We start from the raw sequence: 27,946 nt of genomic DNA, 5'->3' as shown, positions 1-27,946 counted from the left end.
CCTCCCATGACCAGCGCGGCTCCACCTCATGTCCCAGCCGCCGTCCTTCTTCCCCGACCAGTCGCCGCTCGCGCAGTCCTCGACGCTCGCCTATCTGGTGGTACCATCGCACTTTCCAGCACCGCGCCCGTCAGTGCAAGTCCCCATGCGAATGGTCGGGAAACGCACCGCGAGATCACTGACGGCGGCATGTGACCTCGCCTTACAACCCGGCCGCCTTTTCATAGTCATGGATCGCATTTCCGGCCTGCGGTTCCTTGTAGACACGGGTGCCGAGGTCAGTGTACTGCCGTCCTCCAAGCGTGACCGCGCTTCTAAGTCACCTGGACCTACACTCCGTGCGGCAAACTCTACTTCCATCGCCACGTATGGTCTGCGGTCCCTCACTCTCGACCTAGGCCTGCGGTGCACATTCCGGTGGGTCTTCATCGTAGCCGACGTCCATCAGCCTATCCTCGGTTCCGACTTCCTGACTCATTTCGACCTTGACGTCAGCATGCGCCGCCATCGCCTGATTGACAGCAAGACGCGCCTCTCGATCCCTGGCGTTATGTCGGCTGTCACTCCCACCGGCATCCGCACGCTGATACCAACATGCCCGTATGCTCGTATCCTCGAAGACTTCCCTGAGGTGACAAGGCCCTGCAATTTAAATCAGCCTCCCAAGCACAGCGTCACCCACCACATTGTCATGCGTGGTCCACCTGTGAGCCCGTCCGCGCCGCCTCTTCGGCGAGCGTCTGGACATTGCTAAATGGGAATTTGAGCACATGCTCCAGCTAGGTATTATTCGCCCGTCGTCCAGCAGTTGGGCCTCCCCGCTTCATCTGGTGCGCAAGAAAGAACCGGGTGACTGGCGTCCGTGCGGTGACTACCGGGCGCTCAACGCTCACACGGTCAACGATAGCTACCCCCTTCCACACATCCAAGATTTTACAGGCCATTTGGAGGGATGCAAAATCTTTAGTAAGGTGGTCCTTGTCAAGGCCTAACACCAAATTCCTGTTGAGCCGGCCGATATCCCGAAGACAGCCATCACTACACCCTTCGGCCTGTTTGAGTATGTGCGCATGCCCTTTGGGTTACGCAACGCAGCTCAAACGTTCCAACGATTCATTGCCGAGGTAAAGCGCGGCCTCCTGGCTGTATTTGCCTACATCGACGACATCCTCGTCGCGAGTCCCAATCCACAAGATCATGAGCGGCACCTCCGGGAACTCTTTCAACGCCTTCAACAATTTTGCCTGGATGTCAACCCCCAGAAATGCGTATTTGGATCTTCCGAGCTCAAGTTTCTGGGCCACCACATCTCGGAGCTGGGAATTCGTCCGTTGCCCTCTCACGTCCAGGCCGTGAAAGACTTCCCAGCACCCACTACCCTACGCCAGCTGCATGAGTTCCTCGGCCTAGTGAATTTCTCCAACGTTTCATTCCGCACTGCGCTGAGCTTCCACACCCACTGACTAACCTTCTTCGCACGACCAAGGGCTCCTCATCTGCGATTTCCTGGTCTCCCGAAGCTGACGCTGCTTTCAGGGCTGCTAAACAAGCTGTTGCCGATGCGGTACTTCTCGTACACCCGAGAACTAACGTGCCAACCCGCATCATGGTGGATGCTTCCAGTGTGGCCATCGGCGCTGTTCTCCAGCAGAAAATCAACTCCGAGTGGCGCCCACTGGGTTTCTTCTCTCGGAAGCTCCAACCTGCTGAGACTCGCTACAGCGTTTTTGGCCGCGAGCTGCTCGCCATCTACTCCACCATCCAGCACTTTCAGCCCTTCTTGGAGGGCCAGCCATTTTATATTCTAACCGATCATAAGCCTCTGGTGTATGTCTTCCGTACAAACTCTTCCAAGTACGTCGCACGTGAAGTTCGTCAACTAGCCTATATATCGGAGTTAACCACGGATATCCGGCACATCAAAGGCACCGACAACGAGGCAGCTGACGCACTTTCACGCATCACCTCCCTCGGCACTTCTACATCAACTGTGGATTGGGAGGGTCTAGCTCGTGCGCAGATGGAAGACCCCGAGCTGCAAGCGCTGCGTGACCATCCCCGTTCCCTCCGTCTACAACTCGTTCCTCACCCGTTTGTGCCTGGCTCCCTCTGGTGCGACATGTCAGTGGCTACACCTCGCCCCTTTATTCCGACTGCCTTCCGTCGTGCGGTGTTCAAATTACTTCATGACATCTGCCATCCCAGCGTCCGAGCCACGCAGCGCCTCGTTACACAGCGGTATGTCTGGCCAAGCATCAACACCGATGTTCGCCAGTGGGCCCGCTCGTGCCTCGCATGCCAGACCGCCAAAGTGACCGCCACACAAAGACTCCCACACAGTCGTTCTTGCCCCCTGGCTGCCGTTTTGACCACGTCCATCTCGATTTGGTGGGACCACTTCCTCACTCTCACGACTGTCGCTACATTCTCACAATGATCGACCGCTTCACCCGTTGGCCCGAAGCCGTGCCCATTCCGGACATCACTGCGGAAACGGTCGCCAAAGCCTTCGTTTCAGCATGGGTTTTCCGCTTCGGCTGCCCCAGCATCGTGACAACTGATCACGGCTGGCAATTTGACTGCACACTTTTCACTTCACTCAACCGCCTGCTTGGCACTAAGCACTGCCGTACCACTGCATATCATCCCTGTGCCAACGGCATGATTGAGCGGCTCCATCGCCAGCTCAAGGCTGCACTCACTGCGCGCCTGGATCGAGAGCACTGGGTCGACCACCTTCCCATGGTGCTTCTCGGCCTACGTGCCGTCCTTCGTCGCGACCTTGGCTGTTCAGCGGCCGAACTCGTCTACGGTGCACCCCTGCGACTTCCTGGAGACTTGTTCGTTTCTTCGGCCCCCTCGCCCCAGCTGCTACAGTACCTCCAACGCCTACAGGACTGCATTCAGCACCTGCGCCCCGTACCACCTCGGTCATCGGACCACAGCATCTTTGTGCACCCGGACCTTGAGTCCTCGTCCCATGTCTTCCTCCGACGAGACGCTATCAAGGCGTCTCTTACACCCTCCTACGACGGACCATACCGTGTCCTCCACAAGACGCAGAAGTCCGCCACCATCCTATTGAATGGCCGCGAAGAAGACCGCCTCAAACCAGCCTACGTCGAAACGCCTCCCAAGGAGCTCACCGCGGATGTCGCTGGCGCACCCGTCGATATGCTCGACACCAAGACAGCCCCATCTCTGCCTCGTCGACGAGTACATTTCGCCGTTCCGTCTAGGCGGGGGGCCCTGTAGCGCCCACCGACGCTGCTAAGCGCGAACGCTAAGGTCAGCGCTCTCGGCCGGCGCCTTGGGGCCGGCTGCGACTGACGAGAAAAATAAAGTTGGGTGGCACGTGCCAGCGGCGCAAGCACGGCACGCGCTAGTCCGTTCTGAAAGCCTGCTGAGCTGGTCCTCTTGTTCTGGCGCTCCGCTGCGACCCCTTGGTTCCCGACAGGCCCATGTGGCCTAGTATGCCTTCTATTGTCTTGCCCAAGCCTCATCCTGGCAAACGCCCTTCTTGGGCAGTCGGCCAGGCGGGCTGCTTTCTTGGCATGCCGGCTATGCCGGGCGGCTTTCCTGTCCTTTCCATTGTGTCGTCATGTCTTCTCCCTGCGCCTGGCTCCACTGTGCTTCCAGTCTTCATGACCATGAAGCCAGCTGTCCCTGGTCCTACCATGCCAGTCTGCTGCTGACCTCAAGGCCTGCTGCTCCTGGTTCTTCCTACATGACTAACTCCCGCCTCAGGGGCCACGAACTTGTGCCAGCCTTGCCGCCTGCTGCCTAGGCTGCCGCTAACTGTGGCTGGTCCGCCCAATCAGGCGCTGACACCTGGCCGAGGATGGTCACTACGGCTTCTGCTGCTGACCTGGCTGCTGCTCATCCTGGCCTGCTGTTCCTGTCAGTGCGCAATCCGGAGGGTGCTGGGACCTCCGCGGTGGCTGCTGCGCCAAAAGGGCAGCCACGCCACGCGCATTCCTGGCAGCTCCTGGTCGGCGGACCTCAAGCGTTGCTGGCTGTCCCATGGTGTTGCCCCGCCCCGTCCTTTCTGGGCTGCCAACCCTTCCTCCTGGCAGTGAGCCCGTCTTGGTGCGCGGAACTTTGGTAGCCAAGGCATCAAGAGAAGCGACGTCTTCACCTTTTTTGGAGTGCTGGGACCCCTTCTCCCTGCCCTGGTCCTGATGAAGACGACGACACCCTCTTGGACTTTGCCCTGTTGGCTTAGCCCTCTTTGGCCGAGTCAACCTTGCCACTTGGCCTCGGTCAGCCACCTTTGAAGGCTGGCCTCGGTCTTTAGGAGGGGGGAATGTGGGGATCGAGGTGCCTTCTCATGCCTCGTCCCGCAGCTCGCGCGTGGCGCTTAGCTCGATCTCCGGGAACTGCTGCCGTAACGGCAACATGGCTGACATGGCTAGCGTGCTGGAACTACTTTCCCGCACAAACCGTGCTTCTCCACCCCCGGGATTGGACTTGCCCCACAAGAACACGTCACCGGGATGTGCCCTGATTGGGCTCCCGCGCAGCAGCCCCCGGGCACCCTCTCCACCCGAGCTCTCCTCCGCTGAGCGCTTCCTCGCCGCGGCAGATGCTCACAGGCCTGCAACAAGGTGGTTACATGTGACTTTTGTTCTCGTGATTCCTTGTTCTCGCGCTTGGCCCTAGTGCAGCAGGCGCGCATGCTCGATTGGTCTTGTGGTGAGCCTTGGCCCGTAAGCGCTGTGACTGTCGCACTGTGCTGCATCTTGGGTGAATAAACCTGTGTTTGTTGGCGATCTGACTCCGGAGCCTTCTCTGCGCCGTGTCGGAGAGTCGACGAACCCTGCTGTAGTGCCTTTGTGCGTTGCAGAGTGGAGGAGCGTCGTGCCCTTTCCTGACCGTCGCTCGTAGGGTAAGCCTTGAGTAAACCCATCTCCACAACTTCAAGCAATGAAAAAGACGTTAATTTGTTCATTTCCCCACTGCTTGTTAATTTGACCTTTTGGATAATTCGACCAAATCTTGCAGTCCTGCAAGGTGAATTAACAGGAATCGACTGTATATCTGAAGTGGACAAAACTGATGTATTATGCACCACTGGCAGATCCAGAAAGGAACAAGCTGCCAGCACTGCCTAGAAGGCAAAAGTCTGGAATATCTAAGGGAAGTGCCATCATTCTTGGCGACAAACAATTACTTGAGTGTTACAAACGCATTCAACAGTGTGAACCAAAATTTTGCTTTGAGCTGAAGTTGAAACTTGTGGAGAAAATTACCTTGGTGCATGCTGTTTATGGTTGTGTTCCCGAGTGTGATAGTGTACATTGCATCGGGAGGCCATGCAGGCCATCGCCGAGTGGGACACCTGGCATAGTCGTCATTGGAATAACAAAGGAGGTGTGGTGTGTAGAATGATGAGGCGCGAGAAAGAAGTCGCTTGTTCAGAGCCCCAGCAGAAAAGAACCTCTTTCTTGAGGAGGTTAGTCAGGGGACGAGCAACATGCGCGAAATTTTTCACAAGCCGGCGGAAGTAAGAGCTGTGAGAATGCTGACGTGAATAGTGGATAGGAGCCAACTGTGGATGAAGAAGATGACGGATGCACGAGCAATGGCGCGAGAAACCCGCAAGCTGTAGCTGGACGCCCTTGGGCGCGGCCGGCAGGGACTGGAGTTGTGGCCGCGGACCGCGAGGCCGAGGCGTTTTCACACTTTGGCGCCCGTAACGTGGGGCCCCGGCTGCGTTCCGGGACAGACCATGGTCGTGGGGAGTGCTGAAGGTACCCGTTCCACGGCTAGTGGCGGCTCCTACCCAGCCATGGTGCATAACCATTTTCGCGGTGCGAACTGCACTGGTTCCTCCTCCGTCGCAGTCATCGAGCCTGGCGTGGGTCTTGGTGGTGGCGTGGTCTTCTACGCGCTGCTGCAGCTCCCGGCGCAGCCGTTCGAGAAGGGCATCGCCAGCGCAGTTGACATCATGCGCGCGATCGCGCCAACACCTCTTCGAGAGCGGCTCCGTCTCTCGGTGCGTGGTTCCCTGGTTCTCTGCTGTGGTGCGGTGCGGTCACTGGTGGCAAGGCATTGAGCGGGTGGCGGCTCTTTCTGGCGACCTGCTGCGTGCACTCGGCAAACGAGGTCGGAGAAGAAAACCAGACCAGGTGTGCGCCAGGGGACTGTTTAGGGCCTATCGGTTCCTGCAAAACCTCAACATGGTTTAGGGCCTTTGGTTCCTGCAAGACCTCAACCCCGAAGCTGCACCACCTGGGTCTGCTCAATCTTCGCGAGGAGTCCATCATGGAAGCCAGTCAGGTTTAGGGCCTGCGAGTTCCTGGAAGACCTCGGTGACTAGGCTTTGACGGCTCCGCTGATCCTTGTTCGGTGCTTTATCAGTCTCCAAGGTTCGCCTGCTGGTAGGAGCATCATGCCGTCGCTGCCAGCCACCATGGGCCAGTGCCGTCAACGCTTTCACAGCGCAGATGCGGGGAAAAGTGCTGGCCATGGAGGAAGGAATGGTGCCTGTTGGGCCGACGACCAACCGCACCAACCACTGCCGACTCGTCACTTCTCCTCGTTTTGTGCCTTGCGATGTGCTTGCTGTGATGACGTGGCGGAGTGAGCGAGTGATTTTGCAACGGGGAGCAGTGGTGCGTGTGTCTTTCGTTGCGTTCGTGGCCGTGCTCAGCGAGCACGTAGCGTCGTCGCCCATGGCGACTCGGCATCTCTCGTCATCCGTGCCACCGGGTTTGACTGCCGTGTTGCCAGCCAGTGCCGTCAACGCCCTCGCAGAGGGAGGGGCCGTGTGGGAACGCTGACGTGAATAGTGGATAGGAGCCAACTGTGGATGAGGAAGATGACGAACACGTGAGCAGTGGCGCGAGGAACGCAGGAGCTGCGCCAAGGGCACGGCCGGCCAGGACTGGAGCTGTGGCCATGGACCGCGGGGCCAAGGCATTTTCCTACAGAGCAAAGACCGATAAAGCTGCGAACATCTTTGGCAGAGGTTGGTACAGGAAAATTCTGCACTGCACGAACTTTAGCGGGTTGAGGCGAATGCCTGACGAATCGACGAGATGTCTGAGCATGGTTATTTGGCGATGACCAAAGTGGGGACGAGTTGAGCTGCAGGCCAGCGGCACGAAAAACAGAAAGAACAGGTGAAAGTCGTTCAAGATAGGCCGCAAAAGTTGGAGATAATACGATGACGTCATCCAAGTAGCACAAACAGATGGACCATTTCAAGCCAAGCAAGAGTATGCCCATCATACGTTCAAAGGTCACCGGGGCATTGCACAAGCCGAAAGGCATTACCCTAAACTGATAGAGGCCGTCAGATGTGACGAATGCGGTCTTCTTACGGTCCATTTCATCCAAGGCAATTTGCCAATATCTGGAGCGAAGGTCGATTGATGAAAAATAAGTGGCACCGTGGAGACAATCCAGAGCATCGTTGATCCATGGAAGTCGGTAGACATATTTCTTGGTGATCTGGCTTAGATGACGATAGTCCACGTAGAATCGCCAGCTGTTGTCCTTAATTTTGATGAGAACAACAGGGGAAGCCCACGGGCTAGAAGAGTGTTCAATCATCCCTTTGGCAAGCATTTTGTCCAACTTGGCTCTGGATAACTTGTCGCGCAGAGGGTGACACCCGGTATGGGCATTGGTGAACAGGTGCCGCATCGCCGGTATTTTAAACAATGCTTCACAACCGTAGTTTGACCCAAAGGGCGATCATTCAGGTCGAAAATGTCGGCGTAGGACTCGAGGAGGTCACGGAGCTTTGCGGTGGATTGGGGTGCTAGGTCCGGCGCAATCATCTTTGCAATGTTGTTGGGCGGGGCAGATTTTCTTCAAATTGCCGACATTCGTTAATGATCTCATTGACTGTTGTGATGTTCTTATACATGAGTAGGTTAAACGCGTCGTCCGCTATGGCTTTTAAAACGTGACTGACCTTGTCTACTTCTGACATATTTTTATCCACCTTGCGGCAAAGAGCCAAGACGTCCTGGATGTACTCCACGTAAGATTCAGTGGACATCTGTGCACGGGTCCCAAGGTCCTTCTGAGCAGCACATTGGCGGCCAATGGGCTGGCCGAACAAATCACGAAGCTCCTGTTTGCACTACTCTTAACTTGTAATCTCTTCTTCATGTGTCTCGAACCAGACCCGTGACGTTTTTTTGAGGTAGTATATTATGTTGGCCAGCATAAGCGTGTTATCCCACCTGTTGTGGGTGCAGACCCGTTCGTAATTTACCAACCAGTCATCGATCAACATTGTCAATCCCAGAAAACATACTAGGGTCGCGAGGCTGGAATAAGACGACCGTCAATGGCATTGACGGGGCCGCGTTTGAAGACTCCCCTTCGGATGACATGGCGGCCAGGTTACGTCTGCTGCGGAGCTCTGTCTTGCACAAGTGACTACCCTGCACCTCCACCAATAACGTTACGGGAAGGAAGAAGTATACTAGTATTTACAGATGGGTATTAATGGCTGTGAAGAGAACCGAAAACCAAAATCATCTTCATCGTCTCCCAGAGCATCAACCATGTCCTCTTCTTTCCACATTACATACAGTGTAGACCGCTTATAAAGAGTCGCGAATATCCGCATTATAAGTGGTACCACACTATAACCAAAACAACAATTTTATTGCGATAGCAATAATATGGACACTCCAGGTGCATTTCTAGCTGCCGTAGCTGTCGCCGCGAGGTTCCGTATAAAGTCAAAGGGTGATAAAATCACCGCCGTATGCTCTATGTGTGACTGAAAGCGTGCGAGGATGAGCCTGTGATCGCATCTCAATCTCGCACACGCAAGGGAGGAAAGCGGGAAGGAAGCGCGCCGTCTTCCTTCCCGGGGGGGGGGGGGGGGGAGGGAGGAGGGCGTTTACTCTGAGCATACACGCCTGCCCGCAGGGGCCGCTGTATCTTGAAAGCCATCCGCGACGAGGACAGAGTTCGCCGTGCACTGTGCTTGTGCGCGCATGACACCATGCTTGTTAATGCACAGAGAGCCGCGGCGACGGATGTGCTTTCGAGTGCTCCCGCCATTACGTCATTCTACCCACACTTCGTGAGGAATGCTTGTGATGTTTTTTTTGTCACCGATCTCGGGAGCGTGCGGGTGTTATGAGAGATGGAGAGGGAAGACTCATGGCAACACAGCAAGCAGATATGTAATCACACTCTAACCAAAAAAACCTCAAACCAAAAACTCAAATACACACTGAACTAAAAGACAATGAATAAATAAATGCTAACAAAAATACAACCTAATGAACTAATACACACTAAACATGTCCTTAACTACGCCTACACTAATTCTGGGCGTTTCCTACGCGAATGTCTGGCAACTCTGGCCTACTACAAGAATGTATCGTCCTTACTCAGTTCGCCCTCGTCGCTCGTATTCTCCCGGCGGCAATCTCGTTGATCCTTTCTCAATGTCGTTGTCTTTTCACCGACCGTCGCATAAACCTTGCTGCATTGAAGTCGGACCGGTCCGTTCACACGCTCATCTTCGGAGCCTGTTTGACCCGGTCGCTGTTGCTGACGTGGCCGGGAGAGGTGACGGGTTAGGCCTAGCGACGTGCTCGGTCGCCGCTTCCGTCCAGCTTCTTTCCCGAGTGCCGACGTGGCGTTCCGGGGATCATCGAACGTGCCGGTCTGCCGTGGAAGAGGGGTCCTCTCTGGGGTGCCCGGTCCTGCCGTGAGAGGCTGCAGCCAGTCCAGGAGCCTCACTCGAGCTTGCCGAGGTCGACGGCCACACCTTGGACCGCCCGCGTCACGGACTGGGCCAGACCCCCAAGTCTCCCGTCGCCAGAGCGGAGCTGGCGATGCGACCTTCCTGGCCCGGAGCCACGTCGATAATGCTCGCTCAGTGCCGTTTCTCCCTCGACCATACCTCGGGTCACGCGCCTCGCGCGCTCGCAACGCTCCATTTACTTCGTCCTTTTATTGCGATAGCAATTATATGGACACTTCAACCGGATTTCTGCCGTCGGCGTCGCCGTCGTCTTTGCCGTCGCCGTCAGGTTCCCTATAGATAAAATCTTCGCCGCGCGCCGTATGCCCGAGCGGAAGCGTGCGGGGACGCGCGCTATCACGGAGAGCGAACGCACTCAATCTCCCACGCGCAAGCAAGGAAGCGGGAAGCCAGCGCCGGAGGGAGCTGGGGGGAGGGGGGCGCACTTCTACTCTGCCAGCAACCGCACTCGTCGCTCGCTCGCACCGTCGCTTATCTCCACACGGCTCTGACCTTTATGCGCCGTGCATTCGCCGCTCAGTTTCCGTTGAAGCGATAGACCGCACGTACCTTCGCCCGCTGCTTGCTGCCAGCGTTTTGACAGTCGTTGTCTGCAGTCATTCAGTGTGATCTATTCATGTTTGTTTGTGCGCGCTCACACCACGCTTGTTCATTCAGTTAGTAATAGTCGGGCCACATTTTCCAACGCACGCTACACATGCAATGCTGCCCGGATCGGCAGTGCAGCGCTACAGGTGTGTCCCTTCGCACGCGCTGCCCACGGGAAGCGCTTCTCATCAACACCACCGTTTCACAGGCGCCTTCTCGTGGTCATCGAGTCTCTCTTCATGTCGGTCTACTTACGGCGCAGCACACCTGCTTACTTAATCAGGTCATGTTTACTACAATTCATATTGCTACCAAAGCCGCTCACCTTACTTCGTATGGCATTGCTGTGTTGCTATCGCATTCATTGCTTCGCCCTTAGGGCGAAACTGTGACATTTTTCTTCTTTTATGTCGCCGCCGGCGTCTTACTCATGACATGTCGCGCGCTCGCGCCGTTCAGAACAGTCCGTTTACTTCGTCCTTTTCTTCTTTTATGTCGCCGCCGGCGTCTTACTCATGACAATGCTCGTGAGGGCCAAAAATATGAACGGAGCTATTCACGCGCCAGAAACGTTGGAACACGCCCAATGGCGCGAGACGCACCGGTTGTTCGCCTCCATGACGTCGCGGAGCTCGACGTGCGCACTAGCGTTACGTTGGAGTATATCTGCGGCTTGAGGGGAGCGTTCGCCGTCTCAGTTGACTGTCAAACTTCCAGGCTGCTGCACTGTAACTGGTATTTCGTCTCCCGCAACTGCACTATAAGCGATACGTGTATACATGGAGTGGTATGGGAAAATTAACGGGAGTCTGAAAAGACCGTACTATATCCGGTCCTTTACTACAAGCGGTTACGTTATAAGTGGTCTATACTGTACTGTGACAGTATAAAGCGTATTTTTGCTGTGTCGACACGGGTTGACAACAGACTTGGGAGGGTCAGCAGACTATCGCGGCCTCAATCTCGCGCGCGTGCGAGAGAGGGAGGAAGGCCGGGCGGAAGCGCACGTCTCTTTCGAGCACAAGGCACGGGGAGCAAGGGGGGGGGAAGGGGGCGTTCACCTCCGGCGGCTGCGCGGGTGCCGTATCTTGAAAGCGATCTTACCCTGAAAGGACAAAGGACACACAGTGCCGGTAGCTTCGTATGCGCTGCGCTTTCGACATCTAGTTCGCTTGCTGCTGCTGCCGCACTTCCTGAGTGAAGTGTTTTGACAGTGACTTTCCGCGGTCATCGAGTGGGACGTGCTCATGTTTACCTGTGTGCGTGACACTGCGCTTGTTAATTTAGTTCGTAAGTGAATGTTTACAACTTTATACGGCCGATAAAACTACTGTCCTTACTTCGTATAGCCGTCTACTAATTTGATATTGTTACGGGGAGAAAATGTATGTATTTACAATATATACAGTTAGAGGGTTGTAGCTCTGTGGCCAGGGTGATAGCATCTACCGAGCTCCGAGACACTTCAGCCTCTTCTTCCCCAACCAACGTCATTTTGTCCACAGCGGTACAAACTCGTACGTGACATTAACCCCCCGGCGGCAGAAGCATCGTCTCAATGCTTCTTAGGGTGTCGAATCCGCGTGCGAGTTATAGGGCTTTAGTCGCGAAACGTGCACGATATCAGTTCCTGGGGTGGTAGAAGACTTCGAATTCACAGGTGAGATCTCATATGTGAGGCTGGTGACTTGGCGAAGAACTCGGTATGGCCCGACGTATCGTGGCAGCAGTTTTTCGCAAAGGCCGACGCGACGGGAGGGTAGCCAAAGCAGAACAAGGGACCCAGGGCTGAAATGAGCGTCCCGACAACGACTGTCGTAACGGTGCTTCTGGATAGTCTGAGATGCCAGAAGACGGTCACGGGCAATACGACGTGCTGCGGCCGCGCGAACAATGGCGTCGTGAGCATAGAACGTGGTAGTGGTGGCGTCAGAAGGGAGCAGTGAGTCAAGAGGCAGGAGAGGGTGACGGCCATATAGTAGGTAGAACGGGGAATAACCAGTAATATCGTGACGCGACGAATTGTATGCAAACGTCACGAAAGGTAAGGTGCAGTCCCAATCCCGGTGATCATCACACACGTACATGGAGAGCATGTCCATAAGTGTACGGTTGAGACGCTCGGTAAGTCCGTTTGTCTGTGGGTGGTAAGCCGTCGTGAACTTGTGGGACGTTGAGCAAGAGCGAAGAAGGTCGTCGACAACCTTAGAAAGAAAACAGGGGCCTCTATCGGTGAGTAGCTGACGTGGGGCACCATGATGTAGGATCACTTCATGGAGGAGAACATCGGCCACATCAGTTGCGCAGCTTGTAGGGAGGGCCCAAGTTATGGCATAACGCGTGGTATAGTCCGTCGCAACAGCCACCCACTTGTTGCCCGAGGATGAGGTAGGAAATGGGCCAAGGAGGTCCAAGCCGACACGGAAAAATGGCTCACTGGGGATATCTATAGGCTGAAGGTGGCCAGCGGGAGACAATGGAGGCTTCTTGCGGCGTTGGCAAAGTTCGCAGGCAGCGACGTAGCTTCGAACAGAGCGATATAGCCCAGGCCAGAAAAATCGTCTGCGCACACGGTAGTATGTACGGGAGACACCCAAATGACCAGTGGTAGGCGCATCGTGTAACTGCGAGAGAATTGTCGAGGCAGATGCTGGGGAACAACGAGGAGCAGTTCAGCACCATGTGGATTCATATTGCGTTGATATAAGGTCCCGTCCTGGAGAACAAACATACGGAGAGAAGCGTCCTGTTGCTTCGAGGTAATGCGTTCGATGATGGATCGCGAATATGGGTCACGACGCTGCTTGTCGGCGATGCGTGAGAAGTCGGAGATCGACAAAACGCAGGTATCTGTATCGGTTTCGGTGCCATCGGATGGGTCGACAGGGTAGCGGGGGAGGCAGTCGGCGTCCTTATGTAACCGCCCAGATTTGTAGGACACGGAAAACGTGTACTCTTGCAGGCGCAAAGCCCAGCGGCCAAGACGGCCTGTCGGGTCTCTGAGTGAGGATAGCCAACATAAGGCATGATGATCTGTCACGATGGTGAAATGTCGACCGAACAGGTAAGGGCGGAACTTAGCAATGGACCAAACAAGGGCCAAGCATTCACATTCTGTTATCGAGTAGTTTCGCTCTGGTGCAGAAAGAAGACAGCTAGCATACGCGATGACGCGATTGGTGTCCTGCTGTCGTTGGGACAAGATAGCGCCAATGCCATGGCCGCTTGCATCAGTGCGAACTTCTGTGTAGGCATGCGGATCAAAATGACCCAACACGAGTGGATTGGTAAGGCGACTGATAAGTGTTGAAAATGCTTCAGCCTGGTCGGGTCCCCAACGAAAAGTGGTGTCCTTTTTCAGAAGGTCTGTGAGAGGACGAGCGATTTCGGCAAAGTTCTGGATAAATCGCCGGAAATAGGAACACAGCCCTAGAAAACTGTGGACATCGGTAGGAGAACGCGGAAGGGGAAACTCCCCAACGGCACGAACTTTTTCAGGATCAGGCTGGACGCCAGAAGCGTCAACCAAGTGACCAAGTACTCGTATTTGGCGGCGGACGAAATGGCATTTTGCAGAATTGAGTTGTAGGCCGGCACGTCGAAAAACATCAAGGATAGCTGAGAGTCGGTGAAGGTGGCTCTCAAACGTCGGTGAAAAAACTATGACGTCATCAAGGTAGCAGAGGCATGTGGTCCATTTGAATCCGCGCAGAAGAGAGCCCATCATGCGCTCGAAGGTAGCAGGGGCATTACACAGTCTGAAAGGCATCACTTTAAATTGGTAGAGACCATCTGGGGTGACGAAGGCGGTCTTTTCGCGATCTCGTTCATCCACTGCGATTTGCCAGTAGCCCGAGCGCAAATCAATCGATGAAAAATAACTGGCACCGTGTAAGCAGTCCAGCGCGTCATCAATACGCGGAAGCGGATACACGTCCTTTTTCGTAATCTTATTCAGGTGACGGTAATCGATACAAAATCTCCAGGTATTGTCCTTCTTTTTAACCAAAACGACAGGTGACGCCCACGGACTGCAGGAAGGCTCGATAATATCTTTGGAGAGCATTTTGTCCAACTCCGTTTGGATCACCTGGCGTTCAGCCGCTGACACACGGTAGGGCCTCCGGTGTATAGGAGGAGCGTCACCAGTGAGGATGGGATGGGTGACGACACGGGTGCGACCTAGCGGGCGATTTCCAAAATCAAAGATGTCTTCATAGGACATCAGAATATGGCGAAGGGCGTCAGCGTAAGCAGGCCGTAGGTCAGTAGCTATCATGGGCGTAAACTTGTCGTTGCTTGAAGTAGGACGGTCGGAAGCTGCAGCAGTGTCGAATCGTGGTTCGGGCGTAAGAGCAGCCACTCCACACTCCTCCAAAGGGGACAGCAAAGCGAGAGATACACCCTCAGGAAGCACTTGCAGACAAGAACCAAAGTTCAGAAGGGGAAGCCACGCTCGATTGTTAACAAGAGTGACAATAGAGCTGGGTAGTGCGATTTGGTGTGCCAGGAGAACGTCGCAAAGTGGGGACACCACGTAAGGACCATCTCGAAGTGGAGGAGAAGGCGACATGAGGACGTAGGTCGCAGCATCAGGTTGCAGGCGAACAAATTCAGCAGAACGAAGTCGGGACTTGTGGTCTTCGGTCGGGTCGGCAAAGTAATGGGGCAGTTCAAAGCGAAGGGTGCCGGTTGCACAATCAATAAGTGCTGAATGAGCAGTCAGGAAGTCGATTCCAAGAATCACTTCGTGGGGACACTCGGCCAGTACAGTGAACAGGACTAACACTGGACGACCGGCAATGGTAACACGGGCGGCGCACATACCCATCACGGCTGTTGTACTGCCATTAGCCACTCGGACAGCAGGCGACTTGGCAGGTGTCAGGACTTTACGGAGACGGCTACGAAGATCTGATCGCATAACCGACACCTGAGCGCCAGTATCGATGAGGGCTTGAACGGGTACATCATCAACAAAAATTTCGACAAGGTTCGGTCGAGCAGCAGGGGTCAGCAGAGGTTTTGCAGTCCGAGTCGTCAACGCAGCCTCACCTCCGGGGGCTGCATTGCTTAGTTTCCCGAGAAGCGGCCCGCGTAGGACGGGGACGAGGGACGTCGAGGTGTAGGCGAGCGGGACTGACGGCGTCGCGGCGAGGGCGAGCGGCTAGTGGTGTGTCCCCGAGAGGGAAGGCCGGCATGGTATGGTTCAGAAAGGGGCGACAGAGACCGAGGGTCTCGGTCGAAGCGGCGATCAGCGTATGGTCGAGGCGAGGAGTACCAGCGGCTACTACGGCAGTGGCGGGAGATGTGACCGACCCGGGAGCAAGCAAAGCAAATCGGCCTGTCATCCGGTGTTCGCCAATCAGATGGGTTCCGATATCGACTCGGGAACGACTGGCGAGGTGCAGCAGAGGCAATGACAGGAGTGGTTGGGGTGGGACGTGGGCGGACGGCAGACTGGATGTCCATGTTGGCAATTTCTTGGCGGACAACAGCTTGATCGAGCGAGATGGTCAGGTTGTCGTGCGTATGGGGACAGTGAGAACTTGGAGCCATAGCCTCAAGTTCGCGGCGGATGACCTGTGTCAAGCTTGGCATGGCAGGCGGATGTGATGCCGAAGGGTCGTTGCAGGAGGAAGTGGCAGCCGTATTGGGAAGTCGGTCGAAGCGTTGTACGATGCGTTTGCTCTTTGCTTGCTCAAAATTCCGGCATTCCTTTATGACGGATTCAACCGTTGAGCAGTTCCTGCAAATCAGGAGGTTGAACGCATCGTCCGCGATGCCCTTCAAGATGTGTCCAACCCTATCGGCCTCTAGCATGTCCACGTCCGCTTTACGGCAGAGAGCCAGAACGTCTTGAATATACGCGACGTACGATTCGGTTGGTGTCTGGACACGAGACGCTAGCTCTTGCTTGGCCTCCATTTGACGTCCCACAGGCCTTCCGAAAAGATCGCGTAGCTTTTCCTTGCAGGAGTCCCAGCTTGTAATTTCGGTTTCATGCGTCTCGAACCATACCTTCGCGGTTCCTTCCAAGTAAAAGATCACGTTGGCCAGCAAATGTGTGGCATTCCACTTGTTGTGCTTACCGACGCGCTCATACGACGTCAGCCAGTCTTCGACGTCGACCTTGCCAGTGCCAGTGAAGATTCCCGGGTGACGTAGCTGGGTTAGTACCACTTCCGCCAGTGTCTGAGCGGCGGAGGCAGCGTCAGCGTCGGAGGCAGCGTCAGTAGCCATAACAGCGGAACCAATGTGACGCCCGCTGCGGAGATCCAGAGCCGGCTTGTGGCGAGATTACCCCGCACTTCCACCAAAATGTTACAGGGAGAAAATGTATGTATTTACAATATATACAGTTAGAGGGTTGTAGCTCTGTGGCCAGGGTGACAGCATCTACCAAGCTCTGAGACACTTCAGCCTCTTCTTCCCCAACCAACGTCATTTTGTCCACAGCGGTACAAACTCGTACGTGACAATATCGCAATCAATGCTTCGCCTTTCAGGCAAAACTGCGACCTTTTTTTTGTACTTTGGATGTTTGTCACTCACTCTTTGCAGTAATGTAAGACATCGCGACCAAAGTTTCGGAAGTAAGGCATTTTGGATATTACGGACTTTGGATAAAACAGATTTTTTGTCGGATTATGAGTAAAAAAGCATGCACACACCATGTTGTCTGATCTTGGGTTGGAGTGGCTTGCAGCGGCCATCAAGGCAGCAGAGGCCAATCAACTTGAGATTTTCAATGCTAACACTCGCAAACTGGACATCCCCCTATCAGAGATATTGTTACGGAACGTGAGTCGTGGTAGCATGCGGTATCTAGATTTCTGCTAGGGCACTTGCACAAGTCCAAGGTGGATCGTTTCTTAATTTCTGATTCCCATCAAGCAGTCACTTTTCTAAAAGATTCCTCAAGTCATACTTAGGGCCTGGCCACTTGTGTTTTTCATTACATGGATGATTACATGGTTTTTGTGGACAAAAAATATTGTACTAGCGTCTTGGTCAACATACTTAAAGTGTTTAGGTATAGGGGTCATAGCATCGATATCACGTGTGAGGTTGGCAAGGACAACAAGGTGCAGCTATTAGACACTTCTTTAGGTTTTCACGACAGTCACATGTGATGGACGTACTCCCCTAAACCATCAAGCTTCTTTGAATGCTGGCTCAGCACATTACAAAATTGTAAAAAATTGTTTGATCACATCATGCTTGAAATCAGCCTTGTATTAGTCATGTGTTCATGCAGGCTAGTTTTGGGGGTGCCAGTTGACAGTCTTCTATCGGTTGGGTATTCTTCCAGTTCATTAGCATGTACAGTGTAGACCGCTTATAACGTAAGTCGCCGGAGTCACGAATATCCGCACTATAAGCGGTACCGCACTACAACCAAAGCAACAATTTTCAAGGCCTGCACATATGCAAAACATGTGCACCGAGCCGCCTCGCGTATGCGACAGTCGAGGAATGCGGCTAGAACATTTTCATTCAATTTACAGTCGAATCTCGTTAATTCGAACCAAATCATGCAGCGGCGCCTCCGACCAGCATTGCTCCGGCACCGCCATAGAGTAAAAGCTTAGGAGAGACCCCTCAAACGCGTGCGGAAAAAAAAAAAAAAATGCGGCGGAAATTTCACCCTCTCTCAAATGGCAAGGTCGCCGATTCTGCGTTGCGCCGGAAGTGTGTACGTGCCGACGTCTCAGCCACGCTACCGTAGCCACGCGTAGGAAATGGCAGTGAACCCTTCTTTCTCCTTTATGCTTCCTCTACTTTCTAGTCACGTATTGACCTTGCACGCTGCGGCTACGGTGCAGAGGGAAGCAGCGGCGCTGTCCCAGGCCGGCCAACGAAACTGTCCACGCCGGCAAACGCCCGCTTCCCGATAACGGCAGAAAACGAAACTTCGAGGAGCTGGCGCCGGGCCGTCTGTAGCAGCGGCGGGCGCGCACGGTGACAGTCGAAAGTGAGGGAGCTACGAGGGAGGGCGAGGGAGCCACTGAAGCGGCGGAGTTGCCGAGGCGAAATTCGCTTCCCTGCCGCCCTCCTCCCTCACATTCTATGGTCTCCGCGTGCGCCCTTCGCCGTGCCGTGCCGGCGCCGCCCGCTCCCTGAAGTTTCGTTCACTGCCGTTATCGTGAAGCGAGCGTTGGCCGGCGCTGGCAGTTTCGTGGCCCTCGCTCGCTATGCGCGCCGTGACATTTAACGACTCGCACTCAAGATTCTGGTTTCAGCCTCACTGGCTGTTTGTTCGCACCACGTGCCCTTCTCCTCCACTTCGTCTCTCTTTCTTCCTCGAGCACTCCTTGGGGCGCCCGTTTGAGGGGAGCGTTCGCCGTCTCCGCTGACTTCCGTACTCCCAGGCAGCCGCACTGTAACCGGTATTTCGTTTCCCGCAACTGCACTATAAGCGATACGTGTATACATGGAGTGCTATGGGAAAATTAACGGGTGTCTGAAAAGACCGCACTATATCCGGTCTTGCACTATAAGCGGTTACGTTATAAGTGGTCTATACTGTACTTATAAATGGCTGTTCCCTAGAATGAAAGTAGCAACTAGACTACTTGAGAATCCTGCCCTTACTTCGGAAAAGCACAAGATAGTCATTACTCTGTACCTGCACTTGGTGTTGCATCGGCTCAAGAAGGTTAGTAGTAGCTATGATTTCGACGTCGTTTTTCTCTTCAGAAAATCAGCTCGGCAGCGCTTGTGAGGCCATTCAGACGAAAGTGGGGGATGGGGCGGCTCATCAGAGTAGCGAGTGTACAATTAAACACATCGACAGCTTTACACAGTTATAAGGGTGTTGTTTACAAAGTTCCACGGTCTTGTGGCAAGGCTTACATAGTCCAAACTGGCCGTCATATTATTTTCACTTGAGAGAGCATTTCAATTCACTAAAAGGTGCACCCAGCTTTCATTTATCAAGTCAGTGTCGGCCTTGTGTCGGCTCTCCAGATTTCAATAACACTTCCGTACTTATGAGGCACATAGATAAGCACACCCGTGAAATTCCCAAGTTTTCCAGGTTGGCAGTGTGCACAGTCTTGTGTGAGCCAGCCATCTATCGCTAAAGCTAAGCAGCAGTTTGCCTTTCTAGCTAACACATAACTGCACCTCGCCCATGTGACTGCTGATTTTGTCACCCCACTTTTGACATTGTCATTTTTTTTTCTTTGTGACTATGTACTTGAATGGCACATGTTGTTAATAAACCTTCAGTTCATGAACATGAATCATGAACCTGTTCCACCTTGCCAGTGTACTCCATTCTTATTCAGACTAGGCCTTCCTCAAGCTCACTCAGACTCATGGGTCGATACGAGTCTGAATGAGTTGACTCATGAGTAAGTTTACTGACTTATGTATGGTACTATTTTAATGCCCAAACAAAACACATCACTTATTGACTTAAGGGCAGGTATGCCACATGCACAACTTTTATGCGACAATGCATAACACTTGTGCTGCTCTCTGATCAGGCTAAAGCTGAATGCCGTTCATGCCCTTGGGAAAAAGCAAACAAGTAGGCAGAGTAAGCCTTGCGATGTCAGCAACCCTGCAAAGTGTCTCAACATTCTCTAGACCTCGTTTTGAACCATGTGCTCATACTGCAAATGAGCGTATGCTGTATTCATGGCTTCTAGGTAGTAGGCAAGAAGCAATGGTAAATTGTGCCACCATTACCAGTTGGTCGTCCCGACAAACATCCTTTAGGTTTTCCGGTGCCACCACCAGCAGGTTGCAGAGGGCATGCAGAACATCGAACATCTTGTCCAGAGCAGGGATCTTGAACTGCTTGGCACATTTGCGGTACTCGTTGTGGTCACAGATGAGGATCATGCCACCTGCATCAGTAAGATGACCAGATTTGCACAGAAATGCTAATATGCACAAACAACCACGTACCCACTAGGTAAGGTAAGGTAATCCACAGAGCAAGGCAAGTTATACTTGCAAGTGAGAGACTAAGCAATGCCACATACAAAGTCCCAAGGGGTTTGTCCAATATTTTGATTTATGGAAAGCTGGTGTAAATTCTAAGACCTCTGCAAGTTTGATTATTTTTTACAATGACGACCAAACAGCAGCTTCATTACATTGCTGATAGAAAACAATAAACTTCGCAGTTGTGGCGCTGTGCACAACTTCGTAGTATGCAAGGCCCTTAAAGGGACACTAAAGGCAAATACTAAGTCAAGCTAAAGTGATGTATTAGTGCACGAGCATCTCTAAAGCGTCAATATTATCGCGAGCAGAGCCTTAGTAATAGAGAAATTAAGGTAAATGCAGGACATGATTAGCGACTCCCCCGGGACATTCAAGTACTCGCCCGATGACGAAGGCACTCATTTAAATTCTGTCACTAGTATTGAACCACTCGTTATAAAAACATCATTGTACTGTATTATAAGAAGAAAGAAAATACTACTTCACCAGTTCTATTACACTTTTACAAAAAAGAACTAACTGACATTACGTCGTTCACAACGACGCGGGCGATCAAAAGGTTTCGTGTTCGCTCGACTCTGCGCCGACCGCACTTTCGCGTTTCAGTTTTTCTGTTATCGTGTAGTGTTGCGCTTGTTTTTCTGGCTCGCAAACCTCGCACTAACTGCAAGTAGCAGAGAATTCCACTTCCATGCGACGTCGCAGAATGCCCGAACGGTCTACGCCACTTTACCAAAATCAGTTGCAGCGGCGCACCGTACCGCCATCTGTCGGGCGCCGTTACACTCACCAACGGCAGAAAATGGCGTATGCAACGTCACCACTCCTCGGTTGGTGTGGCGAGTGATTTGAATTGCAATAAAGGTATTTGGACCCTTGAGATCCAATTTTCTCGTAAACTAAGTCTTTTATTTGCACGAGACAAGCGTTTTGATGTTTCTGGAAAGGTATTTAAATAGTCCACGTCGACTTAGTATTTGCCTTTAGTGTCCCTTTAACAAGGTCAAAGCCCTGTCAGTGAACATGTGCCAATTCACAGTGCAGTACAAACCTGTTTATACATCTCTTAGGGGACCAAAAACCAAGGAACTCATAATCCAGGAAAACTTAACATCCGATAACGCTCGTGGCATAAATACAGGTGAGGTAAAAAGCTACTCTCACACAAAGCTTTATCTCAGGTTGACTAGTGTGATGAGTGCAATGTTACCACTTGCAACGTGCTATGCTGCCTGTTCGTTTGCTAGTTTTGGAATAACGTGCTGTAACTGCCTCTGGCTAATATTTCATTAAGTGTTTATGTATTACCTATTTTCCCGCATTAAATATATTGTGTGTTTTCCTGGTAAGAATGGCTTTTTCCTTAATTGGGTGCTCCAAGGTTCTGCATGTGCCATTTAAAGGGACACTAAAGGCAAATACTAAGTCAAGCTAAAGTGATGCATTAGTGCACGAGTATCTCTAAAGCGTCAATATTATCGCGAGCAGAGCCTTAGTAATAGAGAAATTAAGGTAAATGCAGGACATGATTAGCGACTCCCCCGGGAGATTCAAGTACTCGCCCGATGACGAAGGCACTCCACATTTAAATTCTGTCACTAGTACTGAACCACTCGTTATAAACCATAATTGTACTGTATTATAAGAAGAAATAAAATACTACTTCACCAGTTCTATTACACTTTTACAAAAAAGAACTAACTGACATTACACCGTTGACAACAACGCGGGCGGTCAAAAGGTTTCGCGTTCGCTCGACTCTGCGCCGCCCGCACTTTCGCGTTTCAGTTTTTCTGTTATCATGTAGTGTTGCGCTTGTTTTTCTGGCTCGCGTACCTCGCACTAACTGCAAGTAGCAGAGAATTCCACTTCCATGCAACGTCGCGGAATGCCCGAACGGTCTACGCCACTTTACCAAAATCAGTTGCAGCGGCGCACCGTACCGCCATCTGTCGGGCGCCGTACACTCACCAACGGCAGAAAATGGCGTATGCAACGTCACCACTCCTCAGTTGGCATGGCGGGTGATTTGAATTGCAATAAAGGTATTTGGACCCTTCAGATCCAATTTTTTTCGTAAACTAAGTCTTTTCTTTGCACAAGACAAGCGTTTTGAGGTTTCTGGAAAGGTATTTAAACAGTCCACGTCGACTTAGTATTTGCCTTTAGTGTCCCTTTAAGTGCTGTCATTGTTTATCACTTTATTTTGAAGCGAACGCTTCATTACCCTACCTCGGGCAGCTGTTGGCGACTCGAACAGTTTTCACCTTGAGAGCTAGAGGTCAAACCACAAGAGAGCATTAAGGCGCGTTTATAGTCCATCGGCACGTGGGCGAGCATCATCACACGCCGCGAGCATCGGAGCGCATTGGCCGCGCTTCCGGTTACGTAGTTACCGGGCGCGTCGGAGCGCATTGGCCACGCGTCCGGTTACGTTGGCGGTGCCAGTACCTTGAACCATCGGTCAAACTATAGCCACTGTTGTTCTCGCCAACGTGACATAATGTGTGCACGCGTTCACGCTACGTCGGACTATATTTAGGCCTTTACGGAGCCCTGAAAGGAGACACTGCCACCGCTGCCTGAGTACAGTTGGGCCCGGCGGCGAATTGCAACCAAATCTCACTACTTTACTGATCACTGCAGTGTCTTCATAGGCATAAAAAAAAAATGATGAACACTGTATACATTCCAAACATGTCTGTATATCACTGCGAAACCACACCTCGGCCACAGCTCGACAATGGGCCTAGCCAGGGCAGTGAAGTTAACCTTTTTTAAGCTTTTTTGCTGCTACATACACCATTCAATTTGTACTGTAGTGAGGCACCAAGCTGTTTGTGGTCACATATTCAACAAATACATAAAACTAAAAAAGGACCTGCATCACCATAGAAAGCCAGCAAACTGTTGAAAACCAGCTAAGTAAAGCTTATCGCTGCTTGGCAGTTCGATAAAGTAATTTCTATGAGCCGAAACAGATATATTTACGAGGCACACTATAGCGGGGGACTGTGAACTAATTTTGAATACCTGGAGCTATTTATATTTAACCTGCACCCAATGCAGTGTACACAAGCATTCCACTCTCATCGGAATGCGGCTGCCAGGATCGAACCGGCAACCGCTAAGTTACAACGGTGGGTGCCTGGCAGTTTGTGCGACTGTTATTTATTTATTTGTTAGATACTGCCGGCTACCTTTTGGCAGCCAATGGAAGGAGTTGGTACATAAACGCAACGCAAAAATACGAAAAACACCATTGGTTCTCTTGGGAGGTCAGGAGGTGAGAGTGGGCAATTTCGCATGCTTGGGCTGCCCTGGTGATGGCGTAAAGTGTATATTTGCTGGTCTCTGCTGCGGAGGATGGAAGGAATGTGTCCAGTGGCAATGTGGGTTCTCGGCCGAACAACAGAAAGAACGGGGAATAACCGGCCGTGTCAGGACGTGAAGAATGGTATGCAAATGTGACATAGGGTAGGGCAAGGTCCCAATCAGTATGGTCGGCCGAGACATACTTTGCAAGCATTTCTGTCAGTGTTCAATTTAGGCGCTCCGTGAGACCATTAGTCTGTGGATGGTAAGACATAGTTAGCTTGTGTTTGGTGGAGCACGACTGCAGGATGTCAGTGATGACTTTAGAAAGGAATGTCCGACCACGGTCAGTGAGCAGTTGGTGTGGAGCTCCATGCTGCAGAATCACGTCGCGTAAAAGAAAATCGGCAACATCTGTGGCGTAGCTTGTTGGAAGCGCTCTGGTGATGGCATAGCGCGTGGTGTAATCTGTCACAACAGCGACCCAATTGTTGCCAGACGTGATAGAGGGAAAGGGCCAAGTAAGTCCAAGCCAACGCAAAAGAACGGCTCCGAAGGAATGTCGAGTGCTTGAAGACACCCGGCAGGGAGCGTCGATGGTGTTTTTCGGCGCTGGCATTTCTCACACGCCCCAACGTATATCTGGACGGAGTAGGCAAGGCCTGGCCAAAAGAAGCGTCGGCGAATCTGGTCGTAGGTGCGGGAGCCGCCAAAGTGACCTGCTGTTGGTAAGTCGTGAAGTTCTTGGAGAACAGCCGACTGGAGGTGCTTAGGAATGACGAGTATGGCAGGACTGTCGGGGCGTATGTTGTGGCAGTATAATACACCATCCCGGAGAACAAACAAGTGAAGGGACGAATCAGAAGGCGAAGATTCCAAGCGATCAATGATGGCGTGCAAGGTGACATCACGGCGTTGCTTGTCGGCGACGTGTAGCAGCTGAGAAACTGAGAAAACGCAAGCGTCTGCATCAGTGTCAGTGTTGGCGGGTGGTTCGTCCACTGAATAGCGTGATAAACAGTCTGCATCTTGATGTAGACGGCCCGACTTGTACACTACTGCATAGGAATATTCTTGTAGCTGCAGAGCCCAGCGACCAAGCGGGCCGGTTTGTATCCTTGAGTGAGGAAAGCCAGCAGAGTGCGTGGTGGTCCGTGATTACAGAGAAGTGCGTGCCATACAAGTATGGGCGGAATTTGGAAACCACCCAGACGAGAGCCAGACATTTACAATCTGTAATCGAATAGTAGTGCTCCGCTGCTGTGAAGAGGGGGCTAGCGTAGGCGATAACACGATCTTGTCCCTGTTGGCATTGGGCTAAGACGGCTTTGATACCGTGACCGCTGGCATCGGTACGGACCCCTGTAGGAGAGGACGGGTCAAAGTGGGCCAGTATAGGTGGCGTGGTGAGAATGTTGGCCAGGTGGGCAAATGTGGCAGTTTGAGCAGCACCCCACGTAAACAGCATGCCCTTCTTCAGAAGATCAGTAAGTGGACGGGCAATCGCTGCGAAGTCTTTAACGAACCGTCGGAAGTAGGAGCAGAGTCCTACAAAACTTCGGACGTCTTTTACAGACTGAGGTACAGGAAAAGACCTGACAGCACGAATTTTCTTCGGGTCTGGTTGAATACCGGAAGCGTCGATGAGGTGGCCCAGCACTGTGTACTGCCGACGACCTAGGTGACACTTCAATGAATTTAGTTGGAGGCCAGCCTCATGGAAGATTTGAAGAACAGCTGATAAGCGCTCAAGGTGTGTCTCAAATGTAGGCGAAAATACGAGAACGCCGCTCGATATTCGATATGCCATCAAGACCAGTCGATTTCTTAAGTGTATAAATCAAGCAAAGCCAAAAAAGATGCCTTTTTTATGTATGATTTCAAGACAGCTTTGCTGAAAGGATGTGAAGTGACTGCTGGAGCTAAGAAATACTGACGAAAAATGGTCATTAAATGCATCGAATATATGGTTGCTATCAGTAAACAATAGCATCCTTGATCTTTAGTTAGTTAAAGGTACCTTTTTTTCTGCGTTATATGTATCCAAAGATTTTTGGGCCCATTCATCAGAAAATTATGCATCCTGACGCTGAAGAAAGCAAACTTAGAAGCAGGGCTGGGCAAAGATACTTTGAAATTGTATCATGATACGATTCAAGATACTACCACAATTATTGTATCCGATACGATACTTTCCATCTGTATCTTAAGATGCTTCAATACATTCGCAAATTTCTTATTATAGATCTACACAATGTAGCAGTAAATGTATAAACAAACACTAGTCCATACGTAATGTGTAGCTTTCGTAACTTATTCATATTTCAGAGAATTTTTATCATGTAACGTAGCCCAAAATTACTTGTGGTGCTTGCGAGCAACAATCACGTACACAAAATAGCCGCCTTATGCACAAGTCTCCCGGAAGCATCGCCATCCACACTTTGGTTCACATAGTCAAACTTCCATCCAAGAAATCCTTCAAATCACTGATGTGTGAAAGCCACTAGACGCAAGGCAACCCCATTCTTGCATTTTTCAGACTTCGTAACAAAGCACCATGCAAGAGAAACTTCAATAACGACACTATAGCAGCATCAGAATTTGCACGAAAGATGCCGCATGCAGCACAGTACGGTGGCTATGATTAAGTGTCATGGCACCGACGCAAGTAAAAACAAAAAATAAAGAAAACAAAAGGTTGGCTGCCGCAGACGTTCGCGTGCTTGTTTTTGTTGGGACGGCGTGAGCACCACCACGTGACTCTGCTCCACTAATAGGAATGCGCAGACCATATCGCCAGCCCTCGCTGGACGGCTCTGGCAGAAAGATAAAAAAACGTCACTGCTTTTAGTTTTATTAAGGTGGCTTTGTGGCAGCAGTATCAGCTTGAGAAGCGGAGTTCAGTCAACGTTTATAGTTTTGCACGGTGATGTTGCGATAGCAGTATCTTGTATTACACTATACATTCTTTCATGTATCAGAGATACAGATACTGATACGCGTCTTGCCAGACGTATCATGATACAGATACAAGATACCGAAAGAATATCTAAGATAGTATCTAAGATAGTATCTAAGATAGTATCTAAGATACACGTATCTTCGATACTGCTCAGCACTGCTTAGAAGACTATTTTTAAGTGCAATTTATCACAATGTGCTTGCAGTGAAACAGAACCCTTGTGGCTAGAAGAACACGACAAGCTTTTTATCTGACATTTCAAATTCAGTATCTCGCACGAAATCCAGGGGTTATGTTTCTTTTGTTATCCTCCATTAGCTTTGTGAATGCAATCACTGACAGTTGCCTTGAAGTGAATTCACAAATCTTCATTTGTTGAGAATCTGGCAGCATATTGTCGTGTGAAAATGTTAGTCTTGCTCTAGTGTGTAATATTCTCTCATCTTGGGTGCAATTAAAGTCAAGAAATCATTTTACAACTTTCCGAATCTTTTTTTCGCCAGATGGCTCGTGAAAAGGACTGCTTCGTAGTCCGACATCTCTAGGAATGTAACTATCGAGTAACCAAGTTCCCGAATGTTTGCAGAAACAAAAACAAGACCCGGTAAAGAAAGTGGACGGGACTTGTTTCGGTTTGCTCACCAGCTGTATCAAATGAAAAGAAAAAGCAGTGTTAAGCAGCTGCTCTGAATGCTGGCAAGGCGATTTTACACTAAGCCGGTCAGAATTTATTTTGGGCAGGTCGCATTTAATCACCGTAGATTATGACATAAGCATCTCGCTTACAGTATTCATGCAAAAAATTGTGTAATGCTTCTAGAACTGAAAGGTCGGCATTTGGGGGATCTGTAAAATGCACCTATTAAAGCATTAAATTGGCACAGGTGATCCACAATATTTCAGCTTTCGTACGGTGAGGCATCACCGTGTACTCAATGACCCTCTTCAGTACAAATGTGACGCCACCACCCCTTTAGTTACGGTCATGATGAACTAGATCTTGCAAAACAGGCACAACATCTTGATTGAGAATGCCATCATGAAGCCATGTTTCGTAAAGAGCAGTTATGTCGAGGTTATATGCATGAAGAAGATCCTCGAGACCACTGGTTTTATGTAAAATGCTAACACGCATCACAGAAAACATTTTCAGGGTAACGTGTAACATAAGAGGTACCGAATCGATTGACGAGACATCTCATTACAACTATGGGGAAACACCGGTCATTGGGGGCTAATAGCACCTTCGTGCCGCGTGCATCATCCCATACAAATAGCTTTCCATTGATTTTAGTCAACACAACCTTGTCACTCACATCTCTGTTTTCTTTTGTATTTGCCTGGATGGGTGGTGAGAAACA

The 27,946-nt window shown here is 51.6% G+C and overlaps 1 protein-coding gene across 1 annotated transcript in view; it reads right to left on the bottom strand.

Annotated features, from left to right (window-relative positions):
* LOC119464428 (exocyst complex component 5-like) overlaps positions 1–27,946 on the bottom strand; it is a 223,009-nt gene that overhangs the window by 7,221 nt on the left and 187,842 nt on the right. Inside the window, exon 15 of the mRNA XM_037725388.2 lies at positions 20,042–20,202. Within this exon, the coding sequence (XP_037581316.1) occupies positions 20,042–20,202 (161 nt within the window). The remainder of the gene's footprint in view (positions 1–20,041; positions 20,203–27,946) is intronic.

Source organism: Dermacentor silvarum, chromosome 9 (genome assembly GCF_013339745.2).
Source record: "Dermacentor silvarum isolate Dsil-2018 chromosome 9, BIME_Dsil_1.4, whole genome shotgun sequence".
Classification (NCBI taxonomy): Eukaryota; Metazoa; Arthropoda; class Arachnida; order Ixodida; family Ixodidae; genus Dermacentor; species Dermacentor silvarum.
This window is presented reverse-complemented; position numbering and strand designations above follow the sequence as displayed.